Below are 13,970 nucleotides of genomic sequence, written 5' to 3'. Positions count from 1 at the left end.
CCCAGAGAGACGGGAGGAGAATGCCTTTCCCAGGCACCTTAGCAGCACATGGCTGGCAGCAACGGTGGTGACAGATACCCCAAAAGGGGCAAAGTGGGTTCGCAGCAGTGCCAATATCCCGCCACCTCTCTTCTCCCTCTCCCTTAGCCAGGCTCGTGGCTGGAGAGGGCAGCTAACACCTTCTTCGGGGTGGCGAATCTGACTTTGCAGCATCCCCCTGGCAGCCCCAGGAAGATTTCTGGCTGCGTCAGCCAAAATTCCTGCTGGGGACTCTGCTGCAATGCAGCACACCACACCCCCGCCGGCGCTGAGCCCCAGCCTGGACAGCCAGTGCCGCTCAGCTCTAGTCCTGCACCGCCGTAGGCTTCCCTCCTCCTCTTCCCAATGAGCCTGGATGATTTCAGGTTGCTTGGCATTATCTCCTGCAGGCAGTTGGCGTCCGCAGCGTGTGTCAGCGCAGCCCGGCGCATGTTTGGTTTCACAACGCAGAAAGCGCTGGCTCCCTGAAGGGATCGGCTGTGGTTTCATATTTCATTTCCCTCACACGCTACACCCGAATTCCAGACGCTTTCTGGCTTCGCTGCTGCATGGACTCAGAGCACAGGTCCTTTGCCGAACCCAGCGGAGGCAGACGGGGCTTCCCTCAGCTCCAGGGAGTGCACCATGAAGACGTCAATTGTGTTTTTGCTTTGCATCACAGTTTTCCCAGGCTTTTCCCAGGGCAGAGTTGTCGGAGAGGATGAAACTGGTTTTGCTGAGTGTAATGTGTTCTTCCCTGGACAAGTCCCACCCGAAGGATTTACGGAGCCGTTCCACGTGAAAATCTGTCAACAGTACAACAAAGAGCCACGCTTTGCAACCCTCTACAGTACTAAGGACAAAATCCCTCTTTATTCAGCTTTTAAGTATACAAAGCCAGCCCAAAACAAGGAGGAGAACTGGCTGGTCGAACCGCAGGTAAGTCAGCTTTTCCTTCGCTGTAAAGGAAATGTTCCTGGAGAACATTTCCTCTGGGGTGAAGCTGGGGCTAGGCTTTTGCAAAGGAGGCAGGAGCTCTGCTTGTTGAACTTCTTTCGATATTAATTTAACCCAAGCAGAACTTATTTTTGTGCTTGGAACTGACCAAACAAATAGTTCCTTGTCCCACGGGGCTTATAATGAAAGCTGGGAGGCTGCTGCGTGCAACGTGCCGTGCCAGGGGAGAGGAAAGTCATCTTTGCCACCAGCTGATGCGTCTGTCCTGCCTAGCCAGCTATCACAGGCAGGGAGCACTGCCGATGGGTAGCAGAGTTAAACATCGCAGTGTCAAGTTGAAGTTTGTTCTGTTGCCAGCGTGATCGCAGTGTTGATAAGAGTTCTTTAGCTTCGCTGCGCAGGGATAAAACATCCATTTGCGGTTCACCAAGTTGACGCTGCAGCTTTTTGTTGTGTGCCTGTGTTGCAGACGCGGGTAGGGAAATGATTTGCCATGTCCTGGAGCGTGAAGGCTTTAGTCAGGTCAGAAGTGTGCAGTATAAAACAAATTTTGCTGGAGCCTCAGTGGTTTTTGTCTCCCCTGACACTTGGCATGTGGAAGCAAGTCCTTCAGGCTGTTAAATTTAAAGGAAATCCTTAAAAAATGCCCTAAGAGAACAAGTACGCTTTACCTCTCTTTTTTTTTTTTTTTTTTTGCCTTGTTTCAGGTTTTTCAGCAGTGATCACAGGGAATTTTGTAGCAAATATCAAGCTACCCCCATCCATTGAGCTCAGGAAAGATTGGCAGCATGCAAGGGTGCTTCATCAGGGCACGAATGGCTGCAGTATCAGAGCAGCATGTTGGGAGCAGGGCCCTCAGGTGCTGGGTGCTAGATGTAGCCAGAATCAAAGCTCACCCCTGCCTCAAGAGAGTGGTTGCCATGCTCATTTTCCTCATATGGGGCGATGAGATACTAAGACCACGAGGTCACAGGCAGTGAAGACAGGAAATCCCAAATCCCTGTCTTCCCCTTGGACTGTCTCCCTGCTCTCTGGGCTGGGTTTTGAGTTGCAGGAGTTCCCAAGGGCCTTTTGATCTGCTCTCCTTGCACTTCACAGATGGCTGTGGGAGGTGTCTGCTTGCCCTTTTAAAGCAGAGGGAAGCTTTTTGCAGACTGCCGTTACGGAGTTGAGGAAGGGTGATGAGTTTTTGAAGCACAAAGGGGACCTGGGCGAGTGAGCATTTGCTGTCAGTGCCATGGAGACAGCGAGGCAAAGCAGCAGAGATGAGGTCCTTTCCCATTTGCCTCAGCCGCTGATGCCCTTCATCACCTCTAGCCACCATATCTCCTCCTGCTCCTCGTGGTCTGACTCACCAGACCTGCCCAGGCAGGCTTGAAAGCCATTCCTGCCACGGAGCAGTGGGCAGCCCCTCCACAGCAGCCTCAGTTCTCCAGCACCTCCCTCCCGCTGGCTCCCCTGCCCTCCCTGCTCTATCCCTCTTCACCTCGTCATCATCCCTGCCAAGCACTCCAGAGCCCCAAACCTTGTGTCTCCTGCCTCCAAACCGTACTGCAGCCCCAGAAATAATTGGCCAGGCACTACCTTTAGTTGCTCTGGCTTCTCCAGAGCATCCCCATGCATTGCTGTGGGTCCATCCTTAGTTTACACTAATGGGTCTCCTTCACCCATTGCTGAAATGCAGGTGTCTCAGGGGTGGGAGGTAGGTAGCAGCTCTGTGGTTCACTGGAGGAACCTCAGTCTGAGACAGAAAACCACTAGAAAAAAAATCATCTGAAGAATCTGTAAGGAGAAAAAATCAGGACTAGGAAGAATTCCTATAACTCAAGAAATAAGCATGTACACCCCTCTCAGACACTGCCACGCGGGATCTGGGAGGAGAAAGTGGGGAAGAGATTTCACACCCATTATATGTGTTCCCATCAAGGCTAGGTCAGATGGTTAGGAGAGGTCAAATGGCTGCTGAAGGGAACCCTTAGCAACACCTGCTTTGCAGCATAGCCCCATGAGGTTATATTGCCTATTTTCTGGATAATTTCCTTGCCCAGGCAGGGATAGCCAGGGATGAGCAGGCTCAGCTGCACAGTGGCTTGTGCTTACATCTATGTGCATGCACATGGAGATGCAGAGACAGAGCAGGCAGAAAGAAATCACTATAAAAATGCTCGCTGCACTCTGTTGAGTGCCTCAGGGTTGTCACAAGCTTTTTTGGGGAGTAATGATGTGGTGAGGGCACCGTCTCACTCCCTGCATGCCTACCTCCTCAGGAATGTCTGCCTGAGAAACAAATGCCAAATGTAGCACAGAGGCAGTAATTGGGTAAGAAGTGTGAGGAATGTCAGTGCCACCCACTGCCGATTGGCAGCTGGAAACAGCGAATTAATTCAGCAATTAGTGAAAAATTAGAGAGCAGGCAGGGTAGGTTGATGAGCAGGGTACTGATGGGACTCCCCCAGGCTCAGGCCTGAAAACCTGCTCTGCCACAGTTTTGCTACGGGTTGAGAGCAAGTCACTTAGGTGGCTTTCACCTCATCTCGTTTTGGTTGTCTGAAAACCTATGGGTTTGACTGTTTCTATAGTTTAGAGAGAGATGGAAAACTCTGGAGTTGCTCTTTCTGTCCTAATGTACGAGGGGTTGGATGAATCACCTTGTGTTTTCATTTGGTTGGTGACTACCGCCAGCCAGATGACCAGGGTGGGATTTGCATCGTCCAGTTATAGCTACCTCTGAGCTGCTCTTGCCATCTCTCTTGGTGGACAGTCAAGAGAAACAGGTACTTCTAGAGCCACTCGTGTGGACGTCCTGTGACAGCAAGCTTGCCGTAAGGTACACTGTGCCTCCTCCCTGGGACCTGTACTAAGGGTAGATGAAGTATCCCCACTGCAATGAAAGGCATAAGCATGCCTGAGGAAATAGCGAGGGGAGTGGAATGCTGAAGTTCACCAGGAATGGTACTAGGGTGGGGAAGGTGGGAGGTAACAGTGTCCTACACTGTTAGATGACCAAACTTGATGGAAGCTGCCTGCTCTAATAGCTGTGTGTTGCCATACTTTTAATCCCCCTCTGCCTCTGCCCTTCTCTGAAACTGCAATCCCCACTTTATGAAACACATCAATATTGTTAGGCGCTCACATCCATACAGGTGTTCAGATGCATAATTTATTTTTAAATCCCCATCCTATGAATGAGGTGTTTACCTGTCTGCTTGGATCTTGCCCATAGCTATTCCAGGTTATTTGGGCAGGTGGCTTCATGGCTGACTCCATGAATGCAGATACGTTTTGGCGGTGACACAAACCAAAAGCTTTTTGAAGCAGTGAGGAAAGGTAGCTTGCAATGCAGATTAGATGCAGTGCTGGAGGCAGCTTGCCTTTGGGGCTGAGCTGGAGGAGGCACAAAAACCTCAGTTACACATGAGTTATTACAAACCATAATATGAGTTATTATAAGCATAACTTGGTGATGTCAGAGCCTTACGCATGAACAGCACATGGCTGCATTTTTATCATGTTCTTTTTTAATTGCACCTAAACAATCCCAATGGTATGTGCAAAAGCCTGCAGCTGAACAGGTAACCAGAGACGTATTTTCTTGACAGGCACCTCAAGGTTTGCATGCATCAGCTCATAAGGAGAGAAAATTAAGTTTATACCGTCTGCTTCATGTAGGCTGGGAATCTCTGCCAGGAGGCAGAGCTGACTTGTCTCGGGTCTACGTGTCCTTGTGGTACAGCAGCACTGCCATGGGAGTGAGAAGGGGTCAGTGTCTCTGTGAGCGTGTCAGGCTCAAAAGGGCCATAACACGGAGGGCAGTTCCCAGGCACAGCCTCTCACCCGTGCCCGCTCCATCACCTCTCCTGTGGGATTAAACACACTGCCTGCATCCCTCGTCCCATGGCACAACATCATAACCTCATCAGAACAGGGAGAATGAGCTGGGGGGGCACGATGGGACAGTGATTTTGTGGAACGCAAAATGTCTGGCCTCATCAGCCAGCTGCAGCCCGTGAATTTGGGGCGTCTGAGCGAGACGAGCAGAATAAGGCAGATGAAGTGCAGGTTAAGTCTTTTTTAAGTGGCATATTTAGAAAAAGCTACAACTTGTGCATCAGCACATAGGATTCACTGTGATCCTTCCAGTCCGAAGCAATAAGCATCAGATGCTTCAAAACAAAGTGCAAGAAACCTCCTTAGCAGGAGATGGGGGTGATGCAGCCCTCTGCAATGGCCAGCGTTGGCACTGTGACCAGGGCTGGTGCAGAGCGAGCCCTGAGCCCGGACCGCAGGGGCTTGGCTGATGCAGGAGGCCAGCCAGAGCTCAGCTCCTAGGCGAGGGTGATGGAGAGCTGCTGGCACTCGTGGTGCTGGCCATTTCACCCGGACTCGCAGCACAGGTTGACGCAGAGCTGTGAGCAGGTGATGAGTCACTAAGAGGATGCAAACTCTGGGTAAGGTTGCTGGACATCTGTCCAGCTGGCATTGCAAGATGGCCAAGGGATGAGGAAGGATGACTGGGGAGTGATTCGAGGTAAACTATGAACTGTCTGCCATAGATGTCTCCAAAGTACATATTATATAGTGCAGTAAGCAGTCTATAGGCCAGGAGCAAAGACAACAGGTTTAATTGGGCCAGCACAGTGCTAGGAGCTGAAGGCCACAGCCTTTGAAACAGAGACTACAGGAGGCAGTGACTGCCAGAGACCATCTGCCACCCCCGAGCTTCTACCAACATGCTCACCCTTTAATTTGGGGAAGAAAATGACAATCTGGCACCCCCCCTCCCGGAGCGGCTGCAGGCAGCATCAGTAGGAGTGACTAAGGAGCAGACAGAGCTGCTGCCACCTGAGAAAGACCTGAGCACGTCCCGCCATTTAGTGCTTCTGCTCCCACTGCTCGTTACCTCCCCATGCATGGCTCCGTGCATGACTCCAGGACAAATTCCTGCTGCAGCAATTGCTACCTCTGGCTCTGTGGCATGGGAATGGCAGACACAAGCAGGCAGCACAGATTCCATCGAGGACCTGCAGTGATGGCATCCTCACCCATTTTATGCCAGGAGCTGTGTGGTCATTAAGGATGAGGTTCAGACTATTAATGACATGAGGTTCAGACTACTAATGACAAGCCCTGAGAGAGCCCTAGGAGCTCCCTGCTGTGTCTGTGTTCAGGGCGGGGAAGTTCAGGTCATCTGCCATGGTGGCTGGCTTCATTCTGGCTTCTTACGTCATCAGTGGTGAGAGGTAAATGCCTTCTCTAGACATCTTATATACCATGGTTTTTGTCTTCATAGCTTGGATTTGATAGTTTAGAGGGACTGAATTAAGGTGCCATGGTAGGTGCTTAAATGAACTGGAGGTATCACCACTGTAGGAGGTGAACACATGGCCCTAAACCAAGCCATCTATTGGTCTTAAAAATCTCTTCTAGGAAAAAAAGCACAAGTTAGAGGCTTGGTGCAGGGTGACTGGTGAGATTCTGGAGGCTGTGTTGTGCTGCGAACCAGACTGGAGAGCTGCAAGCATCCCTTGCAGCCTAAATGGATGCGTTTGGCAGGGCAGCTAAGTAGAGCATACAGTCCTCCAAAGCACTGCAAGGAAAATAAGGAGGGAGTACAGGATGTGGTCTGAGGCACAGCATGTAGTAGCAGTCACAATGGAAAATATACTTCAAGGTCCCTTTTTACATGTTGCTTTCTAGGAAAGGGAAATTGCATCCAGTAACTCTTCTCTCTACTGTTTCAGATAGACGATCCAGAAAATGACCTGCATGAGATGGTGCATGAAGCTGATATTGTTGGCACTGTGGCCAACCTTGGTGCAAATCAAGCCTTGACCTCAGACTACGTGGGCTCCGGTTACGAGAGAGGGCTGCTCAATCCCAGCTTGCTCAATGAGGAGGATTTCCAGATGGCCACTTACACGCTCACGAACGCCGTCCCTCTGAGCCCGTCTCTGAGCAAAAGCTGGCACAGAGACATCGGGAGGGTAGTGGAGCAAGCTCTGGTCCCTCACTGCTCCAAGAAAGATCATCTGTATCTCCTTGCAGGTGCAATTCCTTCCAGTGTCCGAGTTAAAGGCAAGGTGTCGGTGCCAGAGACCCTCTGGCTGGCAGCCTGCTGCGATGCTCCGGAGGGATGGTCCCTGGGACTAGTGAAAAAAATGAATGATGAAATCAGCTTGGTGGACCTCACGGTGGGAGAGCTGGAGAAGCAGCTTCTAGCAGGAGTTCACTTGTTCAAGGGCAAGTGTGGGGAAGACAACAAAAGCCAGGAGAAAACGGAAGCAATACTGCAAGCTGTCAGTCAGATCCGCTCTGGAGAGCAAGTAGGAACAAGTGACAACCAGGAGGCCAAAGACGGCGGCTTGGTGAGAAGAGTGGCTGGCATCATTGCTACCCCTTTCATCAAACTTCTGGAACTCCTCATCTACGTGTTTGTGGAGCTGGTGAAATTTGTGTTTTATTTTCTGTGGCTTGTTATCAAGCGGGTTGGTGGTGCAGTTCTGGATGGACTCTACAGCCTGTGGAATGGGGTGGTGTCCTACCTTAAAGCCATCAGCATGGTACTCATCAGCATCCCCTATGATGTGGGGAGAGTCATCATCAACATCGTCCTGGGCTTCCTGCAAATTGTTCAAGATGTGGCGTCCCTCACCTACAGGATCCTGCGCATCCCCGTGGGCTTTGTCCTTCACCTCGCTGCTTTCCCTTACCAATCCATCTGTGCCATTCCCTCCGTCCTCAAAGACATGGCCACCGGGATCGGGGGCACCTTCTCTCTGGTCATCGACGCCACAGCCACACTTCTGCATGGCTTTTATTACCTGGCTTGTCACATAGTCAAACGGTTTGTCCCTAAAGGCTCCTCTGATGACTGATAGGGATGGAAACCAAGGCTGCAAAGTCACGGAGTGAAGGAAGAGTGGGGCAATGCTTTAAGACACGTGGCCAAATGCTGTCAATTTTATTCTGGTATTTATTGTAGTGACATTAATAACAATGAACCGACTGGGGAATAACAGGGAGGGCTGAAGTAATGTCGCCGGGGGCAGCCACCATTGTAACTCAAATTCTGTCTGTTGTAAACTGTTCGGGTTTTATTGGTGCAGGCCACAAAGTTTCTGTGATTTTCAAATGTCAAGATGCTTCCTCTGGGAGATGCGTGCTAAATGTGGTACAAGGTTATTTCTTTCCGGCTATGGTGACACTGAGCCCTACGTACTGGCAGTGAGCTCTGCAGAAGCCCATCCATGCCAAGGAGGAGGTGGTGGTCAGGGGAGGATTTTAGTTACAGAGGGTTTTCTGGGACCTGGAGAAAGGAGGAGGCGAGGGTACAAGGATTTGGGGCTGGGAAACAGCAGGGAGCAGGGCGGGATGGGCGCAAGGTCCTGCTGTCGGTTGCACTGCTCATTGCACCGGGGTCCCACGGGTGGAGGGGGTGCGACCAGGTGTATCTCATAGTCCTCAGGCCTTTCCAGGCAGCTGAAATTGTGTGGATCTTGCTGAGAGGAAAGACCTGCTGCTCGTCCTTTTGCATGGTGGGAAAACATTTTCCCTTAGCCATACCAAGGTCGTCTTCGCCCAACCCTTCCTTGCTCCCTGGTGACCACTGAAGGTCTAAGCCCTGAAGCTTAAAGATGTGGCGTACCCTGAAGGTCTAAGCCCCTGAATGTCTCAGCCCTGAAGCCCTCGTGCCTGCTCTGAAGCCCAGCGGCACCCGGGAGTCACGCTTTTGGCTTTGAATCAGTTGCCACCTGCTCTGCCTCCCTTGAGAGCTGACAGCTCCCCGAGCACGCAGCGGTATTTATGTGCCTGAGGTCTCTGTGAGACGATGCCCAGGCTGGCGATGGGTAACACCACAGCTGTCCTGCTGAGGCTTGTTTTGAAAGCACACCTCGCCGGGGAAAAATGATCCTCCTGGGTTTCCCTCTAGGGCAAAAGAAAAGCAGCTCTGCCCTTTCCATCAGTCTGGGTTGGTGGCGGGGATGCCCTTATAGAAAGGAGACACGGGAGAGGCGGTGCATGGGGAGCGTGGGGGGATTTTGCTGCTTTCGCGTGGGCTGATGTGCTGCTTTCATAGCCTGTACCCAGAGGTAGAGTCAGAGCGGGGCCGGAGCCAGCCCCGGGCAGGGCAGGCGGATCCCCTCGGTGCTGTGCTGGGCGTGAAGCTGGCCTGAGGGACATCAAGGAAACTTGTCCGGCAATTGGGAGAGAAAAGGCAGAGGGAATAGGATACTTGTGGTGAGTTCCTTGCACTTGGAGGTCCTGGCAGCACTCGTGGAAGAAGCCTCTGCCACCCGCAAGAGGAAAAGAGGTCTGTGTGGCTGTTGCAGCTGCAGGAACCAGCATGGCCAAGCTCCACCTGAGCCATAACGGCAAAGCCTTTTGCTGGGCATTTTTCCTCCTTAGCCAATTTTGGAAACCTGGAGGAGGGAAAAAGTGGTTGTGTTGCCTCTGTCTGCCATGGGGACTATGAACTGCCAGGTGGGATGAGAGGCAGGAGGGCGATCTGGGGTGCAGCACTCATTTTGCTGTGTGAATACCCACCTGGTGAGCCCACGCACAAGCAGACACGTTTATGTCAGAGGTGAACCCAGCTCCTCTTCTGCACCGCTCGTCCTCCCTGCTAGCTCTTCACCCTTTCCCCCAGCTGGCATGAGCCAGGACCCCCCCACATCTGGTACACTGAAGCTGGGGCACACATGGGGCCTTTGCAGGGGACCATCAGTGGTTTGCAGCCAGACGAGGGGCACAGGGACACCCGCCGCTGCTGGAGGAGGGCACAGGGGTACTGCCCTTCCCCAGGGCTTGGCTCAGCGAGGGGCTTTGGGTCTCTTGGTACAGCTGCCTGCAGGAGGGAGGCTCTCGATCGCAGCAGCATTTGCTTTGGCTGGACTCCAAGAGGCATTTGGGAGTTCTACATACGCAGATCCTTCCCTTCACCCTCACCTCTTTCCCTCCCTCCAGCACCACGTTGGTTTTGGACCCCTGATCTGCCATAGCATCCCATAAGGAGTCCCAGGGGTGTGCAAGCCAGTGCTGCCGTCCCCGTGGGGGACCCAGCGGTGCTGTGTTGGTGGTGGCCAGTCCTGGGTTGAAGAAAGCCCAATTACTCAACGTGGCAACTTTGCCTCTCTGCCTCATGCTGCCTGCGGCAAGGCTGAGCTGGGAGGGGAGAGATTCAGAGGGTAAAGGAGATTCTGCTGGTTCATGGTGGCAAGAGAGGGTTGTTTCCTTAGCTCAAGGGCTGCGTTCAATGCAACCAGCTGTGTGTGCACATCCTGGACCAGCACACCCTGACCAGGTGGCTCCCCGTTCAGCAATGACGCTAATGGCATCATTGGGGATGCCAATGATGGGGATGAAGTGGGGAGGCAGTGGGATGAGTGGGAGAGAGGATGACTCCTTGTCTCACCTTCGTGGGCCATGGCTGGTTTGTGGAGAGAGGCCGCCTGCAAGCAGTGCTGGCTTTGTTCAAAAGGAAAGGCAGCTTTTGTGTGCCAATATGGGTATAGCTGGGTGAAGTCAGTGGTGTTTTACAAGTCCCTCCTTTGCCTTGGAGCTGTTGGTTTGGGGATTTTGGGTACAAGGGGCAAGGTCCAGGTTGCTGCTCCCAGCAGGCAGACAGCAGCCTGCGGATGCTCTCCAAACCACACTTTGCATCTCTGCCTACTCAAACGTGCCTTTTCTGCTGCAGAGCCAGATGTGGAGCTGGTTTCCCACTCCTTCACGAGACCCTGTCCCAAGCCCAGCGCTCCTCTCGGGCTACATGGCAGCTGGCAAGGCAGGAAAGCAGCCAGCTCAGGTCCCAGGAGATGACAGGGTGGGGTGACGGGCACCAGCCTCGGGGACCCAGGGTCCCCAGCAGCCTCTGGAGGCACGTGTGGTGGCAGCAGCCGGCGATGCACTTCTCAGGGGTCCTGCACCCAGAGCAGCTTCCCCACAGCTTAACCCAGCAGCCCCCGCATCCCAGTTCCACCAGCATCTCCAGTTGCAGCACCCCCCTAGTTGCAGCGATGTGGGAGCTCACGTGCTGAGAGGCAGAAAAGCTGAGGCACCTCAGGAGGTCTGCGTTGCCGCATCTCCATCGCCACCGCTACCCAGCCTAGCTCGGGTCAGGCCAGCAGGTCTTCATGCTGCAACTGTGTCTTCTGACCGCAGGTGGGCAGGCCTTGAAATCTAAGGGGCTGCAGCACTGTAGGATTTGGGTAGATGTGGAACAGTATTATTAAAATTGTCTTAACGTGCTCAGATTTCAAATGCTAAGAACCGCAACTGGCACGGGGCATTTTTCTTCTGTGCTGCGTGTCTGAGCAGGTGATGGGAAATCTGTATTGAGCGCTGAGCAATTATCACAGAACAAGCAACATCCTGCTAAAAACTAACTATTGTTTGAGATTATTCTTATCTGGGCATGATTTATGGCTTCTGAGCTTTACTCTATCCTTGGAAACATATGGCTTCAACAAAATAAAAGTTACTTTTCCAAAGAGGGGCTGGTATCACGTTTCTGTCACAGTTGCAAACGGGATAATGCAACCCCGGGGTGCCTTGACTAATCAAGACAGCACCAGCAGCACAGTTGGTCTTTGTTATGGCTTGACGTCTGATATTAATGGCCCTTTTGTGCTTTTAAAACACCTTTCCTCTCTCAAAGCACTTTAAAAGAGTCAATTCATTAAGGTGCAGAATATGTAGGTAGAAGCTGGGGGGTTGCAGGCAGTGAATTTAGCTCTGTGTGTGCCAGAAGAGAGAGGGAATGTTTTATTCTTGTGAGATGCAGTGAGATGCAGCTCAGGTGCAGCACAATGGCCAGATACAGATTCTGTGATACAGAAAAATCACATCACAGCAGGATGATTCTTCGCAGCTGACAGGGAGAAACTCCCTCTTGTGCAATGCCATTCGCTTGACCGGTTTTATCACAACTTCTTGAGAAGGAGAACAAGCAGTCCCTAAAAGTGGCCATTTTCCTCCACTGACAGTATAGAAGTCCTGGGATGAGTAAGCCAGACGTTGACACCTGCGTTTTGTGGGTACCTCTCTTTGGGCAGATGAAGCCCTCCAGTGGAGTCTGCGTTCCTCTCAGGTCTGCAGGAACTGGTAAGACACTGGAACAGGTTGCCCAGAGAAGTTGTGGATGCCCCGTCATTGGAAGTGGTTGAGGTCAGGTTGGACAGGGCTTTGAGCAAGCTGACCTAGTGAAAGATGGCCCTGCCTCAACCAGGTCACCCAACGCTTCGACACAGGGGTCTCTGTGCACCTCGAGGTGACCCTTGTGCCTGCTGCATTCATCCTGGGGCTGGTCACTGGTAAGGGCAGAGGGACTCAGCAACCCCAGCAGCATGGCCCCTCGGTCACAGCCCTGGGCTCAGGTCCTCTGGGTCACACCTCTGCTGCCACTGCGTGTTTTGGAGCTGCTCAGCTCTGCGTGGAGCTCCGTCACCAGCTCCGTACCTCCCTCTGGCCAGGGAGCTGCTCCAGTTTGGCAGGGAACCGAGCCATGCTTGTTCACAGGTTATCTCTCCAGCGTAGTCAGTGCCAGAAAATGGAAAAGGTATTGGAAAATAAATACCAGTGTAACTCGTTTGGCTAGGAAGGATTGCCTGGGAGCAAGGAGCATGAGGTGTGTCTGGGGTGTGCGCGTTAGCAAGATTGCAATCCCATGGGTTTGACATGGGACGATTTCTCTTCGCTGCATGGTCTCCCAGGCTGTTGGATTTACTTCGATTTGGGAATGGATCTCACACTGGGTAACATCTGCCATTGATTTCCACAGAACTGGTGTTTCCAGCCAAGCAGAAAGGCCTACAGACTTTTCAGTGGTGTTAGTGTTACAGCTGGTTGGAAAATCTCCAGGGAAATATATCCTGTCAGAACAGGGTGATTTATCAAATAGGGTTCTTTTCATGGCAATTTGCCATATTCAGTGGAAAAGATTTTTCAGGCCCAGGCTAGGACAAGGACCAGAATCATCCAAGAGCAGCCCAGAGTCTGGATTGGAGGTTTGGATGTGGATATTCAGCACCCACTCCTGCCTAAAGCCAGGCCTGGCATGTGAATGTGACTGTCTCCATCTCACAGGAGTGCCCTTACAGCCATGGCCCATCTTAGCTTATGTCTCATTTTCTCCCATTTGTAAGGGTGAAAAAACCTTGTTTCCTTTCCAAAAATACTGAAATTGTGACTGTATTCCTGAGAGGTAGAAGCCATTTTCCGCTGAGCTAGCAGCAAAGTTGCCTGCAAAGCTGAAGCAGTGGCTTCAAATTCCTCTGCAGTATCATCTTTATTAATATCTTGATGTTTTAAACTAATTTAATATGGTGGAGAACGGACATTTGGAGCAGATGTCACTGCACATTTACTGCTGTGACATTGTGGATTTTGCCAAACCTCCCAATGTCTGCTGGTAGAAGATGGTTATGGACCAAAGCCAGGAGATGCAGCAGGCGGGCAGGATGATGCTAGTGGGCAGGGGAGGAACCATGGGAGCTCCTCACTGGTGGGAGAAGAGCAGCAGATGGAGGGGATGCTTCAGACTAGATTTAAGGAAGACATTTTTTACGATGAGCATGTTTTACACGCTGGCATAGGTTGCCCAGAGAGGTGGTAGATGCCGCATCCCTGCAAACATTCAAGGTCAGGCTGGACAGGGCTCTGAGCAACCTGATCTAGTTGAAGGTGTCCCTGCTCATTGCAGGGGGGTTGGACCAGATGACCTTTAAAGGTCCCTTCCAACCAAACTATTCTATGATTCTATGACACCAAGTGGCCTGTAACTAACTAGTGAACAGTAATGGCTGAGAAGTGGTCTCTGCTTGGTCCTGACACCAACAAGCTGCTGAGAAGAGTGGAGCAGCTCCAGAGGGATGATACGATAGAGTCAGGGAGACATCGCTGTCTGGATTTATGCCACCCAAGTGTGGGCATTTAAAATCTGCAGGCACTGGGCTCCCTCCATTCAGTATAAATATCTCACTAGGCTTTCACCTGGGCAT

At 51.9% G+C, this 13,970-nt stretch overlaps 1 protein-coding gene across 2 annotated transcripts; it reads left to right on the top strand.

Moving 5' to 3' along the window:
• The first annotated feature begins 302 nt into the window (after positions 1 to 302).
• ENDOD1 (endonuclease domain containing 1) lies at positions 303 to 11,462 on the top strand. Of its 2 annotated transcripts, XR_003927597.2 has the most exons (3): positions 303 to 957; positions 6,717 to 8,587; positions 8,628 to 11,462. XR_003927597.2 is itself a non-coding variant. In XM_030043062.2 (2 exons), the coding sequence occupies exons 1-2, from the start codon at positions 664 to 666 to the stop codon at positions 7,848 to 7,850; spliced, it is 1,428 nt and encodes a 475-aa protein (XP_029898922.1). In that variant the 5' UTR covers positions 303 to 663; the 3' UTR covers positions 7,851 to 11,462. The 2 variants fall into 2 exon arrangements, 1 of the variants encoding a protein (XP_029898922.1); XM_030043062.2 differs by having other exon boundaries at positions 6,717 to 11,462.
• Positions 11,463 to 13,970: the final 2,508 nt, after the last annotated feature.

Source organism: Aquila chrysaetos, chromosome 19, assembly GCF_900496995.4.
Source record: "Aquila chrysaetos chrysaetos chromosome 19, bAquChr1.4, whole genome shotgun sequence".
Taxonomy (NCBI): Eukaryota; Metazoa; Chordata; class Aves; order Accipitriformes; family Accipitridae; genus Aquila; species Aquila chrysaetos.
The sequence above is the reverse complement of the archived record's forward strand: the minus strand, read 5'-3'. Positions and strand labels throughout refer to the sequence as shown.